The sequence below is a fragment of the Pseudopodoces humilis genome, chromosome 5 (assembly GCF_049639895.1).
Source record: "Pseudopodoces humilis isolate 2021_Gansu_Grassland_sample_001 chromosome 5, ASM4963989v1, whole genome shotgun sequence".
Classification (NCBI taxonomy): domain Eukaryota; kingdom Metazoa; phylum Chordata; class Aves; order Passeriformes; family Paridae; genus Pseudopodoces; species Pseudopodoces humilis.
The window spans coordinates 30691320-30713855 of record NC_142204.1 but is presented as its reverse complement, the minus strand read 5'-3'; the positions used below and the strand labels follow the sequence as shown (position 1 = coordinate 30713855).

General features: G+C 36.1%; 1 protein-coding gene across 1 annotated transcript; it reads right to left on the bottom strand.

Annotated features, from left to right (window-relative positions):
* Window positions 1–394: 394 nt before the first annotated feature.
* On the bottom strand, window positions 395–11151 carry LUM (lumican). Its single transcript, XM_005519420.3, has 3 exons — window positions 10977–11151; window positions 7082–7978; window positions 395–1294 (listed from the first exon to the last, which is right to left on the bottom strand). The coding sequence occupies exons 2-3, from the start codon at window positions 7956–7958 to the stop codon at window positions 1140–1142; spliced, it is 1032 nt and encodes a 343-aa protein (XP_005519477.1). The 5' UTR covers window positions 7959–7978; window positions 10977–11151; the 3' UTR covers window positions 395–1139.
* Between the last annotated feature and the right edge of the window lie 11385 nt (window positions 11152–22536).

Below are 22536 nucleotides of genomic sequence, written 5' to 3'. Positions count from 1 at the left end.
TGAGTTATTTATTTATGGGTAGAATATCCTACCATGTCTTTACCACATGTAGCTGCACTGTACTCACCACCTGTGTTTTCTGAGAGGTTTCACTGTTCTTTTGACAATACTGAAACATCAGTTTGCACGTTTTCGTAGTTTTCATAGTGCTATGATTCCCATGCTGCAAGCTTCTTAAGACACTGATTTATTGGTCAACGCAAGTGTGGTGGTACATGTGAAATTATGTGTACAAACATATTGAAACATTGAAGTAGAGAAAACAGTTTATTTAACCTGACAATAAATTTTAATAATAATAATAGAATAGCTTAGATTTTCTTGTCTTAATCTGTTTTTTTTTTATTTTATAAAAGAAAGAAACACAGTTGTCAATGATATGGACAAAAGGACATTATTTGGTATGTTTTATTTTCTACAGTCTAGTTAAAAATAGCATGCAAGTAATTGAATAAAAATATTTGTATATATGATTTATTTTGAAATAACAATTATACCAGCAATGAATAAAAATCTTACCATGAAAGTTAAATGAAAGTATGACAAAAAAGAAGAGTAAACAATTATTTAACCTGAATATTTTTTCCTTGTTCTCTTTCATGTATTCCATTAATTTAACAATTTCATAGGCTCTGAATACATATTTTCACAAATTTTAAATTGTTCATATATTGTTAAATCATTTTTTCCTTTGCAGTGGGTAACAAAACATAAAAAGCATGATAATTAAGAAAGTTGGACAGGAATCTTGTATTGACACCAGCCAGCCCATACTGCTCACTGTAACCGACCATGAATCCCACCTGACTTCCCTGTGAGTCTGGAACATGCTGGCATGTATTTCATGCATGGATATAGATTTTTATGAAGATGAATCTTTTACCTCAACTCATCTGGCTAGATAAAGGCATATTTTGCACCAGATTTGGTAATTCTCGTGTTTTCTAAATAAAATTATTTGTAAAAATATGCACACATTCCCTTAAGCTTGCCGAGTCCACGCTAAATATTAACAAACAGAATGGGTAATATGCAGATTGACACTTGCTTTTAGGCATATCCTAATTTTAAAGCACTATCATGGTGAGTTATTCCTGCAGTCCCTGCCCCTGGAAGGGACCTGGATGATCACAGGTGTGTCACTCCAGGGAGATCTCAGCAGCCACCCGAAGGCAGTTGTACATCTCCTGGGGCAGGTCAGCCCGGGTGAGATTGTTTCCATCCAGGCGCAAATGTGTGATCTTGGAATAGGTTGTTGGTCCAACTACCTTACAGAAGCTGCTCAATGGGAACTCTGAAGCGAAGAGAACAGAAATAAGAGGAAAACATGAATAATTAGGACAAATAAGACAAACCCATTATTTTTCTGGTTTTTTTTTAATTTCAGTTGGAAATTATGACCTTAACTTATTATATTATTTTCAATATTTTGCATTTTGCACTGATGTAAACCCCTAAAAATTTATTGGAGCCTGAGGGACTTGTGTTGGGAGAGGTTCTTTCTGTTAGTTGTGAGAGTTTCAGAATTTCAAGACTGAGTTTTCCAAATGCCATTTTCTTCAGTACAAATTTGACTTTTAGACTTCAGATTTTACATAGAGATCTAATCTGGCATTGAGATAAAAGAAAAAAAAAAATGATCTTTCTTTTTAAAAAAAGAGATGCAGAGGGAGGAATCAGTCAGTTTGTGTACATTACAATGGAAGAGTAAAACTTTTATATAAGATATTGAAGGAAGTAAAAAGTTTCTGGAGAAACTGAAACCATGGTACAGCTTTACCCTAAAAAACAGGAAGTCCAATGGCTAGCTGTGTATTTTGTATATATTTTATATGTGCCATTTTGATTTACCTGTTTCAGAATGAAATTTGGGTCTAGGGTTGAGGATTTTTACATTTAAATTATGCAGTTGAACCTTTCAACATCAAGATTAGAATATGAGTATGAATGCAAAACATACTTGTAAACTATTTATATTTATTGTAATTTATTTATCATGTTATAAATGGTCTCTATTCAGTTGAAGTATTATTTGGTTCATGTAGCACCGGATAGATCTTGAACAGAAATCTGTCTTTTATCCTATGATCAGTATTAACTGTAAGCTAGAAACTATATGAATCACTGAAGTTGTCTGCTCAGTATGCAGAACACACAGATACCCATATATTATAGGCCTCTTTCATGCAGAGATCTATCCTCAAGGTGGAATTTGTGTGAATAAATCTGATGTGCCCTGCAAACCACACTGTGTAATTTTGCAGAGAGTGTCTTCATTCCCACCTGTGTTTCCTTTGAGTCAGATACAGGATTAATCTATTGAGAAGCTCCATAACTACTAACAAAGCAGTCTGAAAGTTGTTCTTCAGAACACTGGCATTGGATGAATTCACACAGGAAATAATGAAAAAGTTAAAGGGACTCCTTCAATGAACCTATGCGTCTCATAATTTCTGATAAATCAAATTAGTATCATCAAAATTAAATGTCATTCGATTTACCTTCCATAGCTCACCTTATGTATCTTTTCTACGTGGCTACTCAATCTAAGAAAGTATGATCAAATCGTAGTACTAAAGGAAATGAAGGAAGTACCCTTCCTACCTTCTCATAAGATTTAGGATTAACATTCTTCTAATTGGATACTACCAGGACTTGCATTACAATAATTTTCTATCACTAATGAAACATGGTTTTTGTAAACTAAATTAGACTAAAGTGTAAATGTGCAGGCAGCTCTTTAGAGCGTAAGAATTTATGTAATATTTTGGACAGAGATATAATATTAAGAGTGAGTAAAGATTCATATATATTCCACAAAACAAGTTCTTTTTTTGAACAGGAATTAAGGAAATATAATTAAAAGGCAGATCTTGATTACCAATTTGATTAAAGCAAATCAAAGCAATTTCCCAGATTTTGTGTAGTGTGCAGCCCTCTTTTGGAAGGGTGAGAGAGGAATGGCATCCTTTGGGCAGTAAAAATTTTATTATTTCTGATATTCTTCTGGTTCAGAATGTACCAGTAGAAGCCAACTAATGAGTTTTGTTCAGTAAGATCATGTGATCTGAGAGATGTTTATAAGATTATGTCTGTGTAAAATTTTGTTGAATGAAAACAAATTCCTGAGATTTTAACTCATTGTCTTGGGCTATAGGCTATACCATTGGCTATTTAGTTCCAGTTTTCTTCAGATAACTTGGGTTTAATTTGTAAAATTTTTTTAAAAAAATAATTCTAATATCAGTTTTTTTCATCTTCTTGTCATTCAGGAATGACGTGGTAAGTATATTTTTGCTGATGACAAGCATTCTAAAACTTTATAAATTTAAATTTTAGGTTGTTTAAATATTATTACTTCTGAGCATAAATGCTAACATTTGGTTGCAAAAGAAGATGTGCTTATAAAAGCTGGATCGCCGATTAACTACTCAAAGGACATAAACCTCATACATGTAAACCACAAAATTTAACTGTGATAACAAAATTCTGATCTGTGCTGACTTTATGAGACTAAAACCACTTTGGAAGTGGATGAGGATCTTGTCCTCACAGAAGTCAAATTAGCTTAGTCATGGACTTCAGTGGGATATTGTTCCAATATTTGGTCCACATCATTTGAATATGGGTCAATTTTTTATACTCTTCATATAATTATCAGTTGTTTAAAACAAATTTAAAAATGTTTCATATTAGTTGCAGTCTCTACTAGCAGAAAATAAGACCAGTGGTTCTTGTGAGTGCACTTGATGAGCTTTAACCTGCATTATCTGTGTGGGGAACTGCAATCCTTTAGAATAAAATAATAGAATGTGGCATAAAATATCTCAGTATTTTACTTCCTCTTTTGTTACACTTATTAATGTTGCAGGTGAAAAAATATCTTCCTGAATTTATAAAATTCAGGTTCAAAGACAGAATTTCCAAATACCTGGAATTTTTCCCACATATTTTCCCAACACAGCGTTCCTGCATAAGCCAGACGCTGAGAGAATAAGAAGTATTGGATGAAAATTGAGCTTCTATCTGACAGTACAGTTGGCAATCCTAACAGCATCTGAAGTCCCATAGTCGTTATTGTTGGTGTGTTGGCCACTAGCCACATGTGAAACATTTCTAAACAGGCCATGTTAAAAAACCCCTTTGGGAACTGATGGAGTGAGCCAGATAAAAGACCGTAAAGCACCTTCATAATTCTATATATAGTCTCTTAACTGTCCTCTGCAACACTTTCCCATCTCCCCGTTCATACTCCATTTACGTGGAGTAACCCCATTACTTCCTGGGGTTTCATGCAGAAACAATTGTCTCCTTAATCCCTTACAAGTGCAGATGAAATAAGGAGAAAGCCTTCTTTGGACCCTCTTCTTGTTTCACTGAACCTCTTTGATTCTTGGTTTTTTTTTTTCCATCCTGCAGAGTATTTTTCTTCTCAGAGGAGTCTGTAACACAAGTCTGTACATGTGTATGTACATGCATGCGTGTGAATATAAAAATAATGGCATCTTAAAGATATTTTAACTTAGAAACTACAGTTTAGGTTTGAGGTATGGAGAAAGCAAAGGCTTTTCTAAATCTTTCATGGTCCTATTGCAACCAGCATCCAGTACAGTAGATAAAACTGTAGATTTGACATCCAAAATCAATATAATGGATGTGCTTCAATATATTAGAAGTCAGAGGAGTTACTTTGAATTTGTTTTCTGAGCAGTTTGCTGTCTGCTTCACCCACTGCTTCTTGCAATACAGAGGGAAACAGAACATACTAAGGCAAAACCAGTTCTGCTCTACATATTTTCATGTGTTTATTCATCAGCTCTTTTTCAAAAAACTGAGTCACTCAAATAAGGGTATTTCTCAAACAGATTTTTTTTTTATGAATGACAATGTATAATGACTTTAGCAAGTCCACGGTGAAACTCATGGACAGTAATTTAGAGAAATATTCTTTCCAGTAATATCAACAATGTTGGAACCAGATTATGCTTTCTTAGACAAATATAAATGTTAATTACAAGCTTGGAGGTACCTGAGAAAAAGTGAGACAGAGAAAGTTAAGAACTCTGGAGAAATATCTTTATGTTAAGTCTCAATATAATGAAAACTTCAAACTAAATAAGCATAAACTGGAAGATTATACCTTTTGTGTGTTTGAGGACAAATTATTATTGCTCCTTAGACAAAAGCCTCTCACTGCATATGTGTACCATAGGCCATCGTATGGAACAGAAGCTGGTCTAGCTTACAGTCATCCTTTCACAAATCACTGGGAAATTATAATAATTTATTAAACAAAGGAATTGGTTGTTGGTTTGAAGCTTAAATAGTCACAGATCAATCAACCCAATTTTCCAAAAGACTCACGGCTGTAGGTCAGGCGTCATGAATGGTGAAATCCCAGAGCTTTGATTTACCTATATTAATGATTATTTCTAATTAATTTTTATCCCACATTGTCAATCAGCATCTTAGGGATCTATATATTATGCCTGTGAAATTAGATAACTGAAAAAGTTGATTCTTGAAATCTGCTAGATTTTATGGTAAAGAAAAAAAGAACAGTAAGTCATAATTCTGTTGCATCAGTCCATAGGGTAGCAATGATAGTGTAGCAGTAGCTGGTGAACATCCCCTCCCCGCATCACCCCCCTGAAAATGCAACTTTCCACAAAAAGCTAAAATTGTTGTCATAGTCCTTGACTCTGATGTGGTCAGAAAAGTGAATAGCAGCCAAGCTTGGTACTCAGGTATCTTGCAGAGGGCTCAGATCATTCTAAGAAGGGAAAAGTGCTTCATATATCTCATGAGAAATTAAAAATCATCATAGCTAGCTATTTTAGGAGTGGCATAGTGTCTGGTAGAGTTCCATAGGTATCTGTATGCCTTAGGTGGGAATTATTAACCTGTTTTCACTCATCTCAAAACAAGAAACTGAGATGCACTAGAAAAAGAAAAGCCACTGAGAAAAATGAAATATAGTAAATACAAAACATTTCAAAATATTTTGCCCTCAGTCTGGTAAGATCTGCACTAAGAATATTTGGTTTTAAAGGCTACATTTCCATGGAGTTAGCTATGTATGGGGTAGCTAACACTAATACTATTAATCCTTGATGGATACAAGTAGGCAAACAGAAGGGAGGATTTTTTGTGGTTTACTTTATGTCAACCAGAAAGATTATATAAATCCTCCTGAGTAACCACAGTTATATTTGGCATATCTCCCTCTCCATCAGGGACTACCACTGAGAGAGGTGCAGCTGGAGAATTCCTGATGCAGTGGTGAGGCCTCTCCAGCTCTGCAACACCTCCTTGTCAAGCCAGGAATGGGACAGTCTTGTAAAAGCCCTGTCTCAGCAGAAACCTTCATGGTCTCATGCAAGGTGTGGCATTTCTTCACTTCAGAAAGAACATTTTTCAAATCATAAGTGAATGGAGACAAACTTGCCACCTGATCATATGATGTGCAAAACAGGAAGGAAAACAAGGAACAGGGACAGCTCTTTGGATTTCAAGATTGGTTTGGAGGGATACTATGTGAGGCAAGGGAGGAAAGAAACAAATGCAGTTACTTTGATGTACCTTTTTCACTGCATCTTGTGCCTGCTACCTGGTGAATTTGTTGTCCTCTCCCTTTCTCCTACCTCCAGCATTTTGACTACCAGCTCCTGAAAGCTTACCATAGTCAGATCCTCACCTGACATCTCTCTCTTTTTCTCAGCATAAGAATTCTGAACATCTTTTGCACTGATCAAACTTTTCAGTTTTTTCTGAATTTTATAAGACAACTCCATTGGCTTCTATGTAGTTACTCCAAGTTACACAAGATGGGAATTTGAGGAAAAAAAATCCACATTACTATGAAAGCATAAATTTCTCATTTTAAGTTAAGGTGGCTACTAGGTAAATATCAGTCTTTTAACGTGAATGTGGACAACTGTCAGGTCTAAGTGTCAATGTGCTAACAGTCTAACCGGTACTATTTTTTCAGACTGGTTCATCTATTATTTTGGATACTTGCATTAACCATCAATATCTAGTCTGTGATAAACATTAATGAATATGTGCAGATTTAACTCACTGTTAATTTTGTTGACTTGGAGGTAGAAGTTTTCCAGGTTCTCACTGACAGTTGGAATGCTCTTCAGCTGATTGAAGGAGAGATCCAACTCAACTAGAGATGTGATGTTGAAGACATTACCTGGTATTCCAGAATCTGTTAATTTATTGTGGGATAAACGTAAATATTGCAGGGCTTTAAAACCTTGGAAGTACTCATCGGGAACATTGGAAATTTGGTTATTATCAAAGTACAGCATGAGCAAGGAGTGAGGCAGTCCTGTTGGAAGCTTTGTAAGTTGATTGAAGCTTAAGTCAAGATACAAAAGTGAATTCAGGCCTTTAAAAGCCCCAGAAATAGAATCTGCTTTCAGCTGGTTGTTCTGGAGATGAATGACAGTCAGATTCATCAGCCCCTCAAATGCACCAGGACTGACTTTTGTGATCTTGTTGTGACTTAATTGCAGGTCATCTAGTGTTTTGGGAAGTGGTCCAACAGCTTCAGTCAAATTGTTATAGTTAATGTGAAGTTTCTTCAGGTTCTTTAGTTTAGAGAAGACTCTTCCCTTAATTTTTGAGTTTTCCAAATGGTTGTGATCTAGGATCAGCCACTGTAGGTCTGTTACATTGTCAAATGCGTTCTCTTCAATTCCCTCAATCATATTGTTTCGAAGATAGAGGTATTTTATTCCACTTGGTACAATTGGAATGGTTTTCAGCTTAAGATTGTCACAATACATGGCAGTAGGGTAGCTTAAAGGACAATTACATTCTGGGGCACAGACTGCTGCAGATGGCCCAAAAGGGTCATAACCATAATCATCTCCAGGACCGTATTCATATTGGCAAAAAATGCCACTAATCAACAGCAGAAAGACAGGTAGGGAGTTTAAAGTCATCTTTCTAACGTGTCTTGTTCCTGTATGGTGAAAGGGAATAAACAAGATATGACTTTAATTTTTTATATCTTTCAGCAATATTTAAATTTTTACCATGTAAAAATTATAATTAAAAACTAATTACAGTTCCTATTTAAGGTTTTTAATTAAGAAAAAAATATTGGGCTCTTAGTATTACATTGTAACTGCTATGTTACTTCCCCTGTCTTGTGTAATCTTCCTTTGTAATGAAAAATTGCTGGCCATTTTGCTGTTGTAAGTAAAACTTTCTTTATATCATTCTGCATTCATTGATTAAGTCCAAGAAAGATGATGAGGTACAAAGGTTTCAAACTTGCCACAGAAGATTTCAGTTTTGCTGAAGGCCATGTTCAGAGGCAGTTCCACCATTTAAACTCTATCAAGCGTTCCTAATGTGCTGAATTGTCTCATATCTAAACATGTGGTTATTTGACTTAAGTTTGGAAGAGACAGGTAAGTTAAAAGTGAAGGTAATGCTCTCATGCATTGTGTGTAGCTTGAAAGATCTTTTTCTCATGGATTATGTTCTGTAAAGCATGGTCCACTAAGTTTCATAGTCACCTAAAGAATGAACTAATAGAAATATAAAGCATATTATTTTTAGCATGCCAAACAACAAGTATTGCATGTGTGCAGTGGACCTGAAATGACTGAATTTCAGGTAGTGAAAATGTTCTTGCAAATTCTCTATACAACAGAGGTGTTTGTTACGTTTTATGCCCAGTCTAAATCAAGTGACCAATAAAACATCGGGTTCACTACTCAGTCTTTCACTTCACATAAAGCAAAAGAACATTTGGTGTCCTTGGGGATGTTTGTGATTCAGTATAAGTGGGGTCACTTTTTAAGGCCATAGCTTTCTCATCTGTACTCTGCAAGATGCCAATTAATCTATGAAGACTAGTATCTTGATTATGCCTCCCACTGGCTAGATAGATGTTCTGCTGGAAAAGTAGCTCTAGAATCAATAAATTCAGTGAGCTTACTTTGATTTTCACCAGTGAGAAACAAGGCAGGCTGCAAGTACTCAACTACTGTTCAGACAGTGAGAGGATTAAGAAAATCCTTAAAACCTTTTTTTTCTTAAGGAATTTCAGAAAGTATGTGAAGCCTGTAAACAGACCACAGCATTGATCTCAGATGTGGGCAATCTTCCAGCAGAGTAAGCTAGTCTTTCTATTGGAATTGTTACACAGTAGACTTAATGTTAAAGTGCAGGGCCATAGCTACAACATTTTCCCTAATTCTAAATGTCTTTGCTTCTATTGACTTCTTAAAAGCCACATCATATTCTAGTGAGACAACAATCTCATTTAGGCGGGGCCTATTGATCTCATGCAGTACAGCACAAAGAATTTGTAAAAAATGTTCTTATGTTACCTCCACTCAATAACCCATAAATTCCCACTGCTAGATATTAAGCTGCTGTCCCTTGAGAAAGGAATTGATTTCATATCATTTCCATGGCCCCATCACATTTACCTAATTACAAACCCTAGGATAATCATCGAGATATTAGTTGTCAGTGTAATTTTCTTTGCCTGTCTTTCATTACTGCATGAGAACATGCAACATGAACACGAGCTCAACCTTTAGTCCCCTGCTGGAATGAATAAGTACAGCTCATCTGAAAGCAAGGACTGCAGTAACACAATTAATCTCAAAATCCGGTCCTATTTAGGTACTAAATATTAAAGAAAGGAAATCAAACACTTCTGTATTCCAAGTATAAAAAGAGTATAATGAAATCCTTGGATAACACTCTCTGGCCTTATGGTGACATTTTTTACACACCTCCTTAATTTTATTGTTTTAAAATAACATAGACAATTTAAATTCAAATTCTATTTTTCTTCTAGTTTCAAATGGTATTTGTAATGTTAAGTTCCATGACTGATATCGTAGTCTTACAGTCCTTTAAATAGTGTACAAATCTTTACTGTTCTGCAGAACCCTGGAAATAATTAAAATGTTAGATAGCAAATGTTTTGAATTAATTTATATAATTTTTTTTAGAATTTATGTGACAATTCTGTAGTTCAAGGGCATATGGGCATGTGTGTGACATAAAATAGTGAAGTAAATAGGAAATTTATTTAACTTGTTTTATTCATGCATTTCTCACGCAGGTAGCTGAATGTTTTGCTGTCAGAAGTGTAAAAGGTTAATAGATCATGCTTGCTTGTTGCACTGAACTGCATTAATCCAAAAGATAAAATCAGAATACATTCTTAGATGTTTATCTTACAACATAAACATGCTTTAACTGAATGTCTGTGCCTGTTCTAAGCAGTTGTGTTGCAAAATACCTGTGAAAATATTTGTGAAGTTGCTCAGGAAACTTGCCAAAACATGGTAAATCCATGATTTTGGGAAATGCATGCTACATTAGTCTAGGAATACTATTCAAACTAGGACCTTGTCTGTATTTCCTTAATCATTAAGTTATTGTGAAACAAAACAAATGTAAAATTAACTCAATCAACATTAATTCTGTGGCTTATATTCTTACACAGTTTGCAAAAGATTATATTTTTTAAAAGCTTACTAGTCTATTTAAAATGGGCTTTAAAATTAAATGCAAATTTAAAAATACCTACTGTTTCCCTCTCATTGTTTATGTGATTAATTACTTAGACATCAGGATATGTTGTCTTTTTGTAGAATGAAGTAAAATGGTTAGCAAATGGGTTTTACAGAGCTCTCACTAATATTATGAATGAAAAAGTAAACAGTGAGTACTCTTACAAACTTCTTTGTACTGTATGTCAAATCTTATTCCGATGCAGAACAAATCAGACTGTAAAAAATTGCAACACTGATGTACAAAATATGTGAAGCTGTTTTAAGGAAACTGAGAAAGTGAATCGACTAAGCAACTGTTGATTTGTGCTCAATTTACAAATTGGCAAACTTATCCTGTCATGTTTTCACATTCCCATTGCAGCTACGTTTAAACAGCTGAACACTACGGTTAAAGCATGCAGCAGCACTTACCTTACTGCCTTCAAGCTGCTTTCCTTAATTCCCAGAGCAGATGCAATAAGAGACTGTATCGACCAATATATGCTCTAAACAGTGTCAGGAGGTAAAAGTCTGCCAGATCCTCTGTGTAACAAGAGGGAAAAAAAAAAGCCCTAGTCACGCTGTTCTCTGAAGCTGCTATGTCATCATGGTGATCTTGTGGTGTGGCATGTACAAAAATACAGCTCTCTAATGAAGTGCAGGTGGATACCATATTTTGTACAAGGACAACCCATCTGTTCCTCCTGTGGGATCAGAGAATGATATTTCACAAACCTGAGAAAGTTAAAAAGCCATAGGTTTATACAAGAATTTGTTTTTGTAGTTTTGAGGGAAAACATGTTAGATTGTAAAACAAATTGCAAACAGGCTTTTGTTTTCCAACTCATTTTATACTGCTAGACATGAGCTAACACATAGCACTCAGACCTCAATGCTGCTGTTCTTCTTCAGCCAAGTGACTCATTCATTTTTCTGCCTTTTTCTTTAACTATCTTATGACCACAGTAAAATATCCTTAATAAAAACTTTAGTCTAAGGATCAGATTCAAAAATTATCTTTGAATCATACCCTTTTCCACATTACATACTGAGTTCAAAGATTACATACTTGAGTTCAAAGATTACATACTTGAGTTCAAAGATTCTTCTGCAAATCATTGGAATTGATTTGGTCTGGAAATTTTCTTTGGTGGTTGAATGTATGTTTGTTTAATAAAAATACATCCCAGGAATGGGTTTTGAGCAGTTACTGTAAACTCACTTCATACATTTGTTCATTTTGCACTTACAGCTTTCTCCTGCTTTTCAGAATCTGGAACTACTCAGCTTTATGTTGTCTGTTTCTTATTCCATGGATGTAGTTCAAGAATGCATCTTAAGGCTTGGATGAGATGTTACTTTCACCAGGCAATGTCAAAAAATAATATATTAAGAAAGTAACAGTTTAAAGTGGATCTTAATGCTTCCATAAGAACTTTCCCTTATCTCTAAATGGAGATTTTCTTCCTTTTTATGAGAACCATCTTTTTTTTTTTAATAGATTTGGGTAGGGACAAATGTCAAATGTGCATATAGAAAGCATGCACAAACCATTTTAAAGTGTCTTGTGTGCTTAATTGCATTTGACTGTAATTGCTGGGGGTAGAAATTCAGGGATTTTGTCCATATTCCACTTACTATCTTTATGAAAAGTTGTGGTGCAGAATGTGTCTGGGCTGGAGAACCCTATCAGTTACCTGAAGAGGAGCCTGGATGTGAGCTTCTCCCAAAATTTGCTGCTGATACATCTCAGTCTCCACAGCAGTAAAGGTTACTGTGAGCAGGGAAAAGCTAGTGTCCTTCACCAAGAACAGGAAAGACAACAAACACTTACAGACCTCTGTGCTTCTGCAGTGCCCCAATTAGCAAACAAATTTGCTCAACACAGAGTGCCATGTACCAGTGCAGCCCCCAGGGAGCAAATGTTATGCTTTTGGTGTTCTGACATCATGCCTGTCTCCCTGGTGTGGGAGAACCATTTCCACACTGGGAAACACATTGGTGACAGATCATTACTACTTGAATGGTGCCAAGAATTGAATGTGAAGCAGTGGGATTACAATAGTGAATTAATCCAAGTGGAAAACTGCATGGTATCAGGACTAGAAATGTAGAAATGGAAAATGCTGTTGTTCTGCATGTGAACAAATGGAGACCAGATGGAGTTTCTCATGCACAGAATGATATTTATCTGAAAAATACTTCATTAGCTTTAGTTGACCAAGGAAACCTCAACTGTGACTTGACTGCAGATGTAGCAACAAGCAGCAGCACTCAGCAAGAGATCAGTTGGAATAAAAAAATATTTTTCATACAGGAAGAGAAACCTTTAAGACAATATCTGGATTTGCTCTGTGGAAGAACATATATCAAGGTGAGAAATGGAGCATAATATTTCTAAAGAGAGTTTTAAAAATCACAGGAAAGGCATTAATTGTGCTTTTTCTGACTATAGATTTGTTTTGAAGGACAAGCCCAATATTTTCATAAATTAATATATATTTTGAACTCTCAGTAACAGGTAGTAGTTTTGCATTTGCAGTACAAATAGAATTGAACATTGACTGCAAGTACAGGATAACCCAGGCTAAGTATGCTTTTGGCACATTTGTATTTATGAACCAGTTTTTCTGTATATCAAGTGTACATCCTTTTTCTCCTTCTGACAACAGAAACACAAAACATGCATATCTTTATAGCTTACAAATCTTATTAAGCAAACTGATGATACTTCAAAATTAACATATGGTAAAAGCTTGGGTCACATAAAGTTCAGCTGAGACTTGTTCATAGATTTAGTTCCTGTCTTGCTGACTGTTTTACATTAGCTATGGAAATTACACAGTCAAGATGAAAAATCACATGCCTTCCAAATTAAAGATATAAACCAATAGATTTTCCTCCCTTTTTAATAATATTTTTACCATGTCTCCAATCTGATATTTAATAATGTCCCTTTGTTGTCATTTTTATGCTTTTCCTTATCTTACTATTCTGACTTGTGAAGCTCTCACCTTATAATGGTTATAAAACCTCTCTGTTTGGGAGAGCAGGTAGGTACTACAACTCAGAAAATGAAGGTACTGCTTCTTCTGCAACAGAGTGGGACTGTGGTTGGGTGATTCCTTTTCTTCTGGCCCTATTTTGTGTTCTTTTGGTAGCTCTCAGAAGTCATTAACCAGCATGTGAACAAAGTCTAGCTAATTTTCAAGGAATACACAAAGTAATATGCAAATTCCCCTATGTCATCTAAATTGTAAACTGTTTATGAACATGCTTCACACTGATGATGTCAGGACAAATTAATATATCACAATTACAGCTACTGCGTTCCAGTTTCTCTTCAAAATTAGTTTTCTTTTGTACCTTATTTATTCATATTTCTTTGGTGGGAAAAATTATTAAAACATATTATAATCTAATTTTCTTTTTCTTGTGATATATAAGTAGAAATATTTATTTTATTTGATCCAAAGCTCCTTTGTTTGTTTGGTTTTTTTAAATTCATATTTTCATGGCTGGAGATGGCCAAGTCTAATAGGTTGTAATGAAAGAATCTGAAAACAGAAGTCACTGCAACTGAATTATCAATTTGCACTGGCTGAGATCTAGCCATCAAATATTGTCAAGTTACTGTCACCATTTTGTTTCTACACTCATCAGTGATATCCTTTCTGCTTTTTGTCTCTTGCAAAACTGCTTTCTTTATAACTTCTCTGCACTTCTGCATAAGAGGAAGTGCCTCCCAATCTATTTCCATTTAATAGACTCAGGTTACCAAAACTTAATGTTATCTTAATTAAATTGCTGCTTTGTTTTCATCTTAAACCTGTGCACACATCTGGTGCACAGAACCAGGAGATTTGGGCTCCCAGTATCAGGAGTATTTTTGCCATGGGAATATATAGCTCCAGAAAAATTCCTCCTGGAACTTCTCACACTGTCACCTAAAATGAGCAGTGAGGTTTTTCCTCTGATCTCTCAGAACTTAAACTAAATATCACTCTCAAGATGAAATGAAGGTTAGCTCATTTTATTTGGCTACCTGCAGCAGGGGTTGAGAAACCTCCATTAAGGGGAAAGGTTGTACCATGGACACCATGCAGCAAGCCACTTAATTATAAAGAGGTAACACATGTTTGTACATGACATTTTTTATGTCTCTAAATAGTGCATATACAGCCTGTTAGCCTATACATAGTAAATAAACAAAAAACATGACATTGGCACAAATTTTCAGGAACAATTAGTTAAATATTTCTGTAAAGTTCTGCAGCATTTTGAAAATATTACTGAAGGCTGACTCATATTTAATGAGTTCCACTACAAACAATTCAGTTCCAGATTCTGGAGGATGTAGGTGTTTATTTTTTCATCTGAAAACTTCCATTCCTCCTAATTGAAATTTTATTTTTTCAGCCTCTACACTGGACTTTACATATTAAATGGAAAGTGTTAGAGCACATACTATAAGCATTACAAAATTTGTGGTGATCCAAATCCTTCTTTTCCTTTCTCCTAAAAAGGAAATACCAGCTTTGGAAACTTACAAAAATGGTAATAGCATTACAACTTATTAGCAGACCGCAACAGATATTTTAGTTGAGCATGATTTTTTGTTTTTGTCCTTCTGAAAGACTGCTCACTGTTTTGCTTCAAACTTGACAGTGCCTATATTCTACTACTGTTATCCATCTCTCTGTTGTTTTTCAGGCTGCTTTTGGTTTGATTCAAATTGTCAACAGCAAAATTTCTTTGAGTTGATCCAAAGTCTGATCAAAGCTTTTTTATGATGAGGACTAAATGTGAAGGCAAGAGTCTGTTTTTAAACCAGACCCCTTAATATACTCTGTAGGTTTTGTCATAGCATTTAAAATCTGCTGATCCATGGAGAAAAGAAAATTAGGTGGCCTTGGAACATAAGACAATTCAAATGATTCCTAATGTAAAGAATCCAGGAGTATCTCAAGAAGCTGTTGAATTTGCATGTATTTGTAACCTGTGGTTACAAGTAAAAATTATAGCAGCATCTCTGTATTTCTGTATTTTGAAAACAGTACAGATAATTTATGGAAAAGGATGAGTTGGACCTAGCAAACATGGTTACTTCACCACCTATTATTTGTATATGCTAATGCTGTACCAACATAGACCTGCTTTGAAAATCATTGGGTGCTAAACACCTTCCCAAAATCTAAGCATTAACAATGTCTGCTCACATTCAGATCACACAGCCTAAGGTCAGAAGGGATGTTAAATCATCTGGATTTTGCTGTACAACCAGAATATAGCATTTGGCCTTCTGCTAGTGTATATGATCATGGACTTAAACAGATCCACTGAGTCATAAATCATCTTTGCCAAGAAGGTGGGACAGTTTGGGAGCCACCCAATATGCAGCTTTTAAGAATACTGCCCAGTGTTATTTCTAAAATGATGCACGTTGGATAAATCTACTGCAACTACAGAAGATGCTTCTACCAAGTTTAAAACCTCATGAACAAGTAAAGCTTGGTGGATAATATCTACCATATCATTGGCTACCTATAATATCTATTCTGACATTAGTTGTCACTTAGTTCATTAACACCTGAATGCTGCATGAGATTTTTACATTATTTTTTCCCTAGGACTGGTGGCAGGTTAATGGACTTGAGTTAGAGACAGCATCTATCCTCTTAAAATCCATGACCAGTAACACCACATCAGTGTTCTGGTATTCCCAGGCTCATGAAAATGGACTGTAAATGAACCAAACATGTCTTCCTGAGATCTTTAAGTACAAACTATCATGACAACCAAATCTAAAAGTTTTTCTCACTCGAAAACATTTTGGTTGGTTTTCTTTTCCTTTTAGAAAGAACATGATATAACAAAAATATATCAGTCTGAAAAAGCAGAAAAATTTCCAAAGGCAGAAAACAATGATAAGTTTTGTTCATATTCCATTGCTAACCATTGTCTTGTGTGTCTTTAGTTGTACTTCTACAACATTACTAGAATTTCTTTTCCTCACCAAAATCTCCATCTTCTTCCAACTATCTTCTGCCATGCTGTCTGTGGACCTGTCACTGACATGTACAGTGCAACCGTTTTATTTTTTTCCTTATTACCAATATGTATAGGGATTCTATTATTTAATCATAGCCTTTCTTCTTTTCTTCATGTCTCATAATTTTTTTTTTCCTTTCTACTTATATATTACTTTTTGAATGAAAAAAGGCAAGTTATGGTTAAAACTGTCCTTTTTTGGGTGTTATATCAAGAAGCAAGGTGTATTTGAGGACACAGTCTTAAATTAAAATATAAGTATTTTTATTTTTCTTACAATTTTTCCTTTCAGACAAATTTGTCCATCCCTTTCCTGTTTGGAGACAGTGAATTCCTCTGAAAGACTGGCTGGAAATATGCTTTTGGCCATATTAAATGGTCAGCTCTGGCAACCACAGATTCCAATCCAGTGATTTAATTGTCTTTATTTTTTATAGGGAGATCCAGAGTGGATTAACCTCATGCTGTATTAAACACCTTTTGTTTTAAGAATTGTGCAGTGTTGAGAAACTCTACTAATGCTTTACTACAGGCCACATGGCACTGCTGAAATCGTCTCACAAAATCAAATTTCCCATTAGAAAAGCTATTTTTTAAAAGCTACTTGACCTTATATCTCACTAAGATTGCCTCCACTTCTCGGCAGGATGCAGACTATCTATTATTATAAACGGTGTGTGATGTATCTGACATTCTGGTCCTGAGAGACAGCAAACACAGGTGTCTACGCGTGTGATAGGAGTCCAGGCACTCCTCAAGATCAGTGGGGATGTAAAAAACAGTTGTGGAGCCTGGGGAGTGGTTCAGCTCCCCAACACAGACACAATAACAGTATTCACTTACCTAAAGGCAGTACCATCCAGTACTATCTGAGAGGCTCTCAGGTGTCCAACTCACTTTTATAGATTATGGGAGAGGACTTTACCTCTTGTGCCCTTCTCAAATGGTAGCTGATGGCAAGGCAAAGGACTTCACAGTTCTTAATAGCAAGACATCAGCATTTAGGCAATTGTCTGTGCTCAAGGGGTTTCAGTCAGGTGGTGAAAAGACATCTTACTGCCTCTGACATACCCTGGGCTGTACAGCACAGCCAAGGGGGTCTGGCTACGGTGACTGAAGATTCTGAGGAGATCTGTCTTGTCCTGAAGTAGCAGCAGGATGCCAGGCACTTATAAGCAATCCAGAATGACATTAGACACTTATCTTTTGAAACCTAAATTGTGCCCTTGGGGCTCCAGTCTAGGAAATAATCAGTCTCCTGAGAAATAGTCTCACTTTGTGTAAACTGCCTGAATAGTATTCTCCAACAATTTTCTCCAGAGTCTTCTCTTAGCTGTGTATTCAGCAGAATATCTGCAATGAAATGTCACAGAAATAGAGCCAAGCAAAATGGGATGTACAAGTCTGGAAGCAGTCATGATCTATTAACCCACAGGTATTTTCCATTTTCTTACCACCTCTAAAGATCACAGTAGTAAAAAAGCCAAAATAAGCAGGTCTCTGAAAGGCCAAATAAAAACTTAGAAGACAATTTTCTGATTCCATTAGACCATCACCTGAGGCCTCACTGAACGGTTTTCTTTTTTTTCAGTCAAGCAAAGCTTTTCATATATAACTGTATAAGTTATATACATTGGAAAGGAGAGAAACTATTTAAGACATTTTGTGTCACAGGTGTTCATAAACTTATTTTGAATGGACACAAATGTGCTTAAGGTCTCAGCTGATCTCCATCCAACTCAAGAATGACCCAGCTGCACTAACTTTTCCCTCATCCTGCAATGCGTTAAGGAGAATACAGCATTTCCCTATTAAACCTGTCCACCTCCCATAGATTTCAGACCTCTGTCTACTTAGCTTAACTCTTTTTTCCACTCCGTATTTTTTCAGACTTCAGCAAGCACCTAGAGATTTTATTTTGATAATTCATTTTCTGTGTATCTTTATAAATGTGTGTCTGTTTATTAAATGGTAAACTGAATTGGACCAAAAACTAGAATCAGCATCTGGCCCTTTAGCTTCTCAGTAGACCTTTTAATGTTTTCATACCATTTTATATATATATATATATATATATATATATAATGCTACAAAACAGAACAGCATTTTAACAGATGCTGCATCTTTTTGTTTTGCAATGGCTTTTGGGCTGTGGGTATGGAAAGTAAAGTACTACAATCAAATACTGTAACTTTCCCCAAGTCTCAGTCAGATCAGAATGCCATATTATCAGCTGTTCAAAGATATAAAAAACCCAGAGATAAACTTTACCATGAAGGATTGCAGGAAGCATTACAAGACTGAGGAGAAAAAGTAAGGGAAGCATTCAGACAGCAGAGAATGTGAGAATATGAGAAAGTGAGAATATGAGACTATGAGAATGGGTTTTTGCATGAAAATAGCCCGAACTAAACATTCCCTAGCCAGGGTTTGGGACTTACCACTCTCAATAGAGAGCTTAAATGAAGCCACTGAGTTTCAGGAGGCAAGAAAGCCTTACAACAGAGACAGGACTAAGTCATGTGCCAGACTTGAAAAATGACGATTTCACTTAATAAATCAAATGTAGCTTTAGACTCTGGAATATAAACAAAGACATCAATAAGAAAGTAGACATTGAGGTCCTGAGGTTTTCTGACATACCCTGATCCACAATTTGAATTTTATCAAATTATAATTTCATGTTTTCCACCATTTTCTCAAAATTTATGTGTATTTCAAGGGAGAAACAAATATGCTTGAGAAACAAGATCTGATTCCAAGACTTAGCAGAGTAATAATATTTAAGTGTAAAAGCTGGTTTCACACGGAACTGCTGACACAAACTTAGTTACAGCAGCACCAGTGAGCAACATTATAATTTTGACCATTTTCTTACCCCATAGACACAGATAATATGACTAATCAGTTGTGGTATAGCAAACCCATTGTTCCTATTCAATTTCATGAAAATAGAATGAGACCTAGGGTCACATATTTATAATAACTTTATTCATAAAGGGAGGGTTTTACACTGTGTTTTAGCAGTTCACTTTTTGCCATTATTATGGACCTTTTGACACAACCAAAACTGAATAATTCTGAGAGCCATCAGATATGTGCTGTCTCAGAATGGTTACTTTTCCAGGGAGCCCACATGAAGACCATTTTTTCAATCAAATAGGGAACAGATGTACAGGTGATAGCCCACAACATTTTGATTCAAAGCTAGGAGAAGGGAAGGAGGTGTTTACCAATTAGCAAGAAATCCTTGTTCTGAAAGCCACTGCTAATGATTTGTCACATACTCACATCAAAACATTTTTAGAGAAGTGCCTTCCAAGGCCTTGGAAAACAGGGTTTGGGCTGCTAATTAACTCAGGAGATGCTGAAGATGTTACTCCAGCCTCATCCACATTGTCCAGCCACACTGCCTCCACCCATTGTCCAGCAGCAGTGTTCCAGCTGAATCCCAGTCCTGGCTCTGTTCTGATATGCTGGGCCTGTTTTTGTACCTGGCATTACATTATTGACTTGCAATCTGAGCTTGACCTTAAGCCTGCCCTCTCAGTGGACTCTCTTCCTGGATGTTTTCAGTCACCCAAGGAGCTTTGCTGTGTTTCATGGGGTGCTGGGGCACTGTTACCTCAATCGTGAGGCTGCTGCCCTGCCCTGTGTCAGTGCTGGCTCCCAGCTTGCCTTCTCCTGCACAGCTGCTCTCTCCTGCTGAAACCCTGAGCTGTAAGCTCGGGGAAAGGACAAGGAATTGACCTTAAATGTAGCTCCTGGACAATCAGTGATACAAGTCTAGGTGGACAGAGGTTCTGGAAGAGATGTTCATGGCAGCAAGAGCCTACTGGTGTAGTCAGGGGCCTAGTCACTTGGAATCACAGAATGGTTTGGTTTAGAGGGACCTTTAGAGATCACGCAGTCCAATCTCCCTGCAATAAGCAACAGCTTGCACAAAACCCAATCCGACCTGGCCTTGAATGCTGCCAATGATGAGACATCCACAGCTTTGATGAGGAACCTGTTCCAGTGTCTCATCAGCCTTAATTTAAAGAATATCTTCCTCATATCCAACCTAATTCTACCATCTTTCAGCTTAAAACCATTGCACCTTGTCCTGTCACTACAGGCCATGGTAAAAAGTCTCTGTCTTTCTTATAAGCCTTCTTCAAAAGCTGCAATAATGTTTCTTCTTAGCCTTTTTTGCCCTGGAACAAATACAATTCTCTCAACATTTCTTTGCAGGAAAGGTTCTCCAGCACTCTGATCCTTGTTGTGGCTCTCCTGTAGTCCCACTCTGTCAGCTCTTTCCTGTGCTGAGGACCCCAGCACTGTGTGCATAACTGCAGTGGGGGTTCAGGGAGGTGGAGAAAAGGAGCAGAATCAGCTCCCTGGATGTGATGTCCACGCTGCTTCTGATGCAGCCCAGGATATGTTCTATTTTCTAGGCCAAGTGCACACTGCTGGTTCATATCCAATTATTCATCTACCAGTATCCCAAAATCCTTTTTTGCAGGACTGATCTCTGACTATTCATCACCCAGTCTGTACCAATGCTGGGATTGCTTTGATCCTCATGAAGTTCACATATGTTCATGTACTACATGTTCTCATGCCAGCCCAGAAGCTGCCCATGAGGTAACCAAGGGGCTAGAAAGCTCTTTTATCTCAGATTCCCCACTTGGAAGGTGAGGGAGGGTGGAGCTGAGCTGGAGGCATCCTCAGCTTCCTCGTCTGTAGGGAAGAGCTTTGGTAAATGAGACCTGTCTTCTTCAATTCCTATTAATGCTATTTCTTTCTCAGCTCTGCAGAATAAACTAAAATCTTTGTGCTGTTGCATTTTTTTTCATAGTGTGAGACCATTCCCACTGTCTAAGATGTAGGAAACACAACAATCCTATGTGTCAGAATTCTAACAAGGCAGTTCAAAGGGAATATTACCACTTTGTTGTAATTCAGTCCTGTGACAGCAGTAAAGAGCTAATATATTTAAGTTTTTGCATAACAATCCAAGTATCTGTTAAAGAGAAATTCACGCAATCTTCTCCATCTCTCTGTAATCTACACATGCAGAGGCTCCCCTGTATGTAAAAGATTGGCATGTCTTTAAAGAATTTGGTGCTGGAAATGAGCAGTAAAGGATAGAAAACTAAAATATAGCCAAAAGGCTAATCTTTTTTCTTTGTTTTCTTGATGGCATGATGGAATATTAAGTCAGTCTAGGTTTAGGATCTCTCAATCACTCTCTGTTACCTAACATTTCAAAGTCAGTGCTTTATTTCAAGAATACATTGCAATGCATCCATGTTTTCCTTCCATGTTAGAATGACTTGTATGGACAAACCTCTGAAGGTTTATTCTCAGAAGAGAAAAAGCTTTTTGAAACATTTCAATTGTCTAGAGTTTCTAGCATAGCCAAGCAGTAGTTAGAATTATTCTGTCTTTCATGTTGAGATTATTTCATGCATCTTGAAATTTCATTTTTTTTCTACACTCTGGAATTTGGTTTATTCTTTACAAGCTTTTGATTCCTGCAAAGATTCAATACCTTGAAATTAAAAGATTAAAGGATTCAGCATCAGAATGCTACATGATTAACTTTAATTGATTCTGAGTTTTTCCTGTTGAAAGGGCTTTCTAGCATGCACTTAGTAGCAGACACATGGTCCCTATTTTCCATGACTTTAGGGATTTGAACACTTTCAAAAATCACTCTGTAGAGCAGGACTAGCCTAATTCATCTCAATTAAAGTCTTCATCTGGAAACAATAATGTAACTTTTATAAACTTCTGGTTTCAAAAATAGCAACAAAATTCTTAAGACTTTTTTATTCAAATATAATATATGATTTAACACACTAGTTGAAAAAGAATAAAAGGTGTAAGTATGATTTATCACAAAATATATACTTCAATGCTGTTGAGACAATAACACAAAGAGTTGGAAAAATTT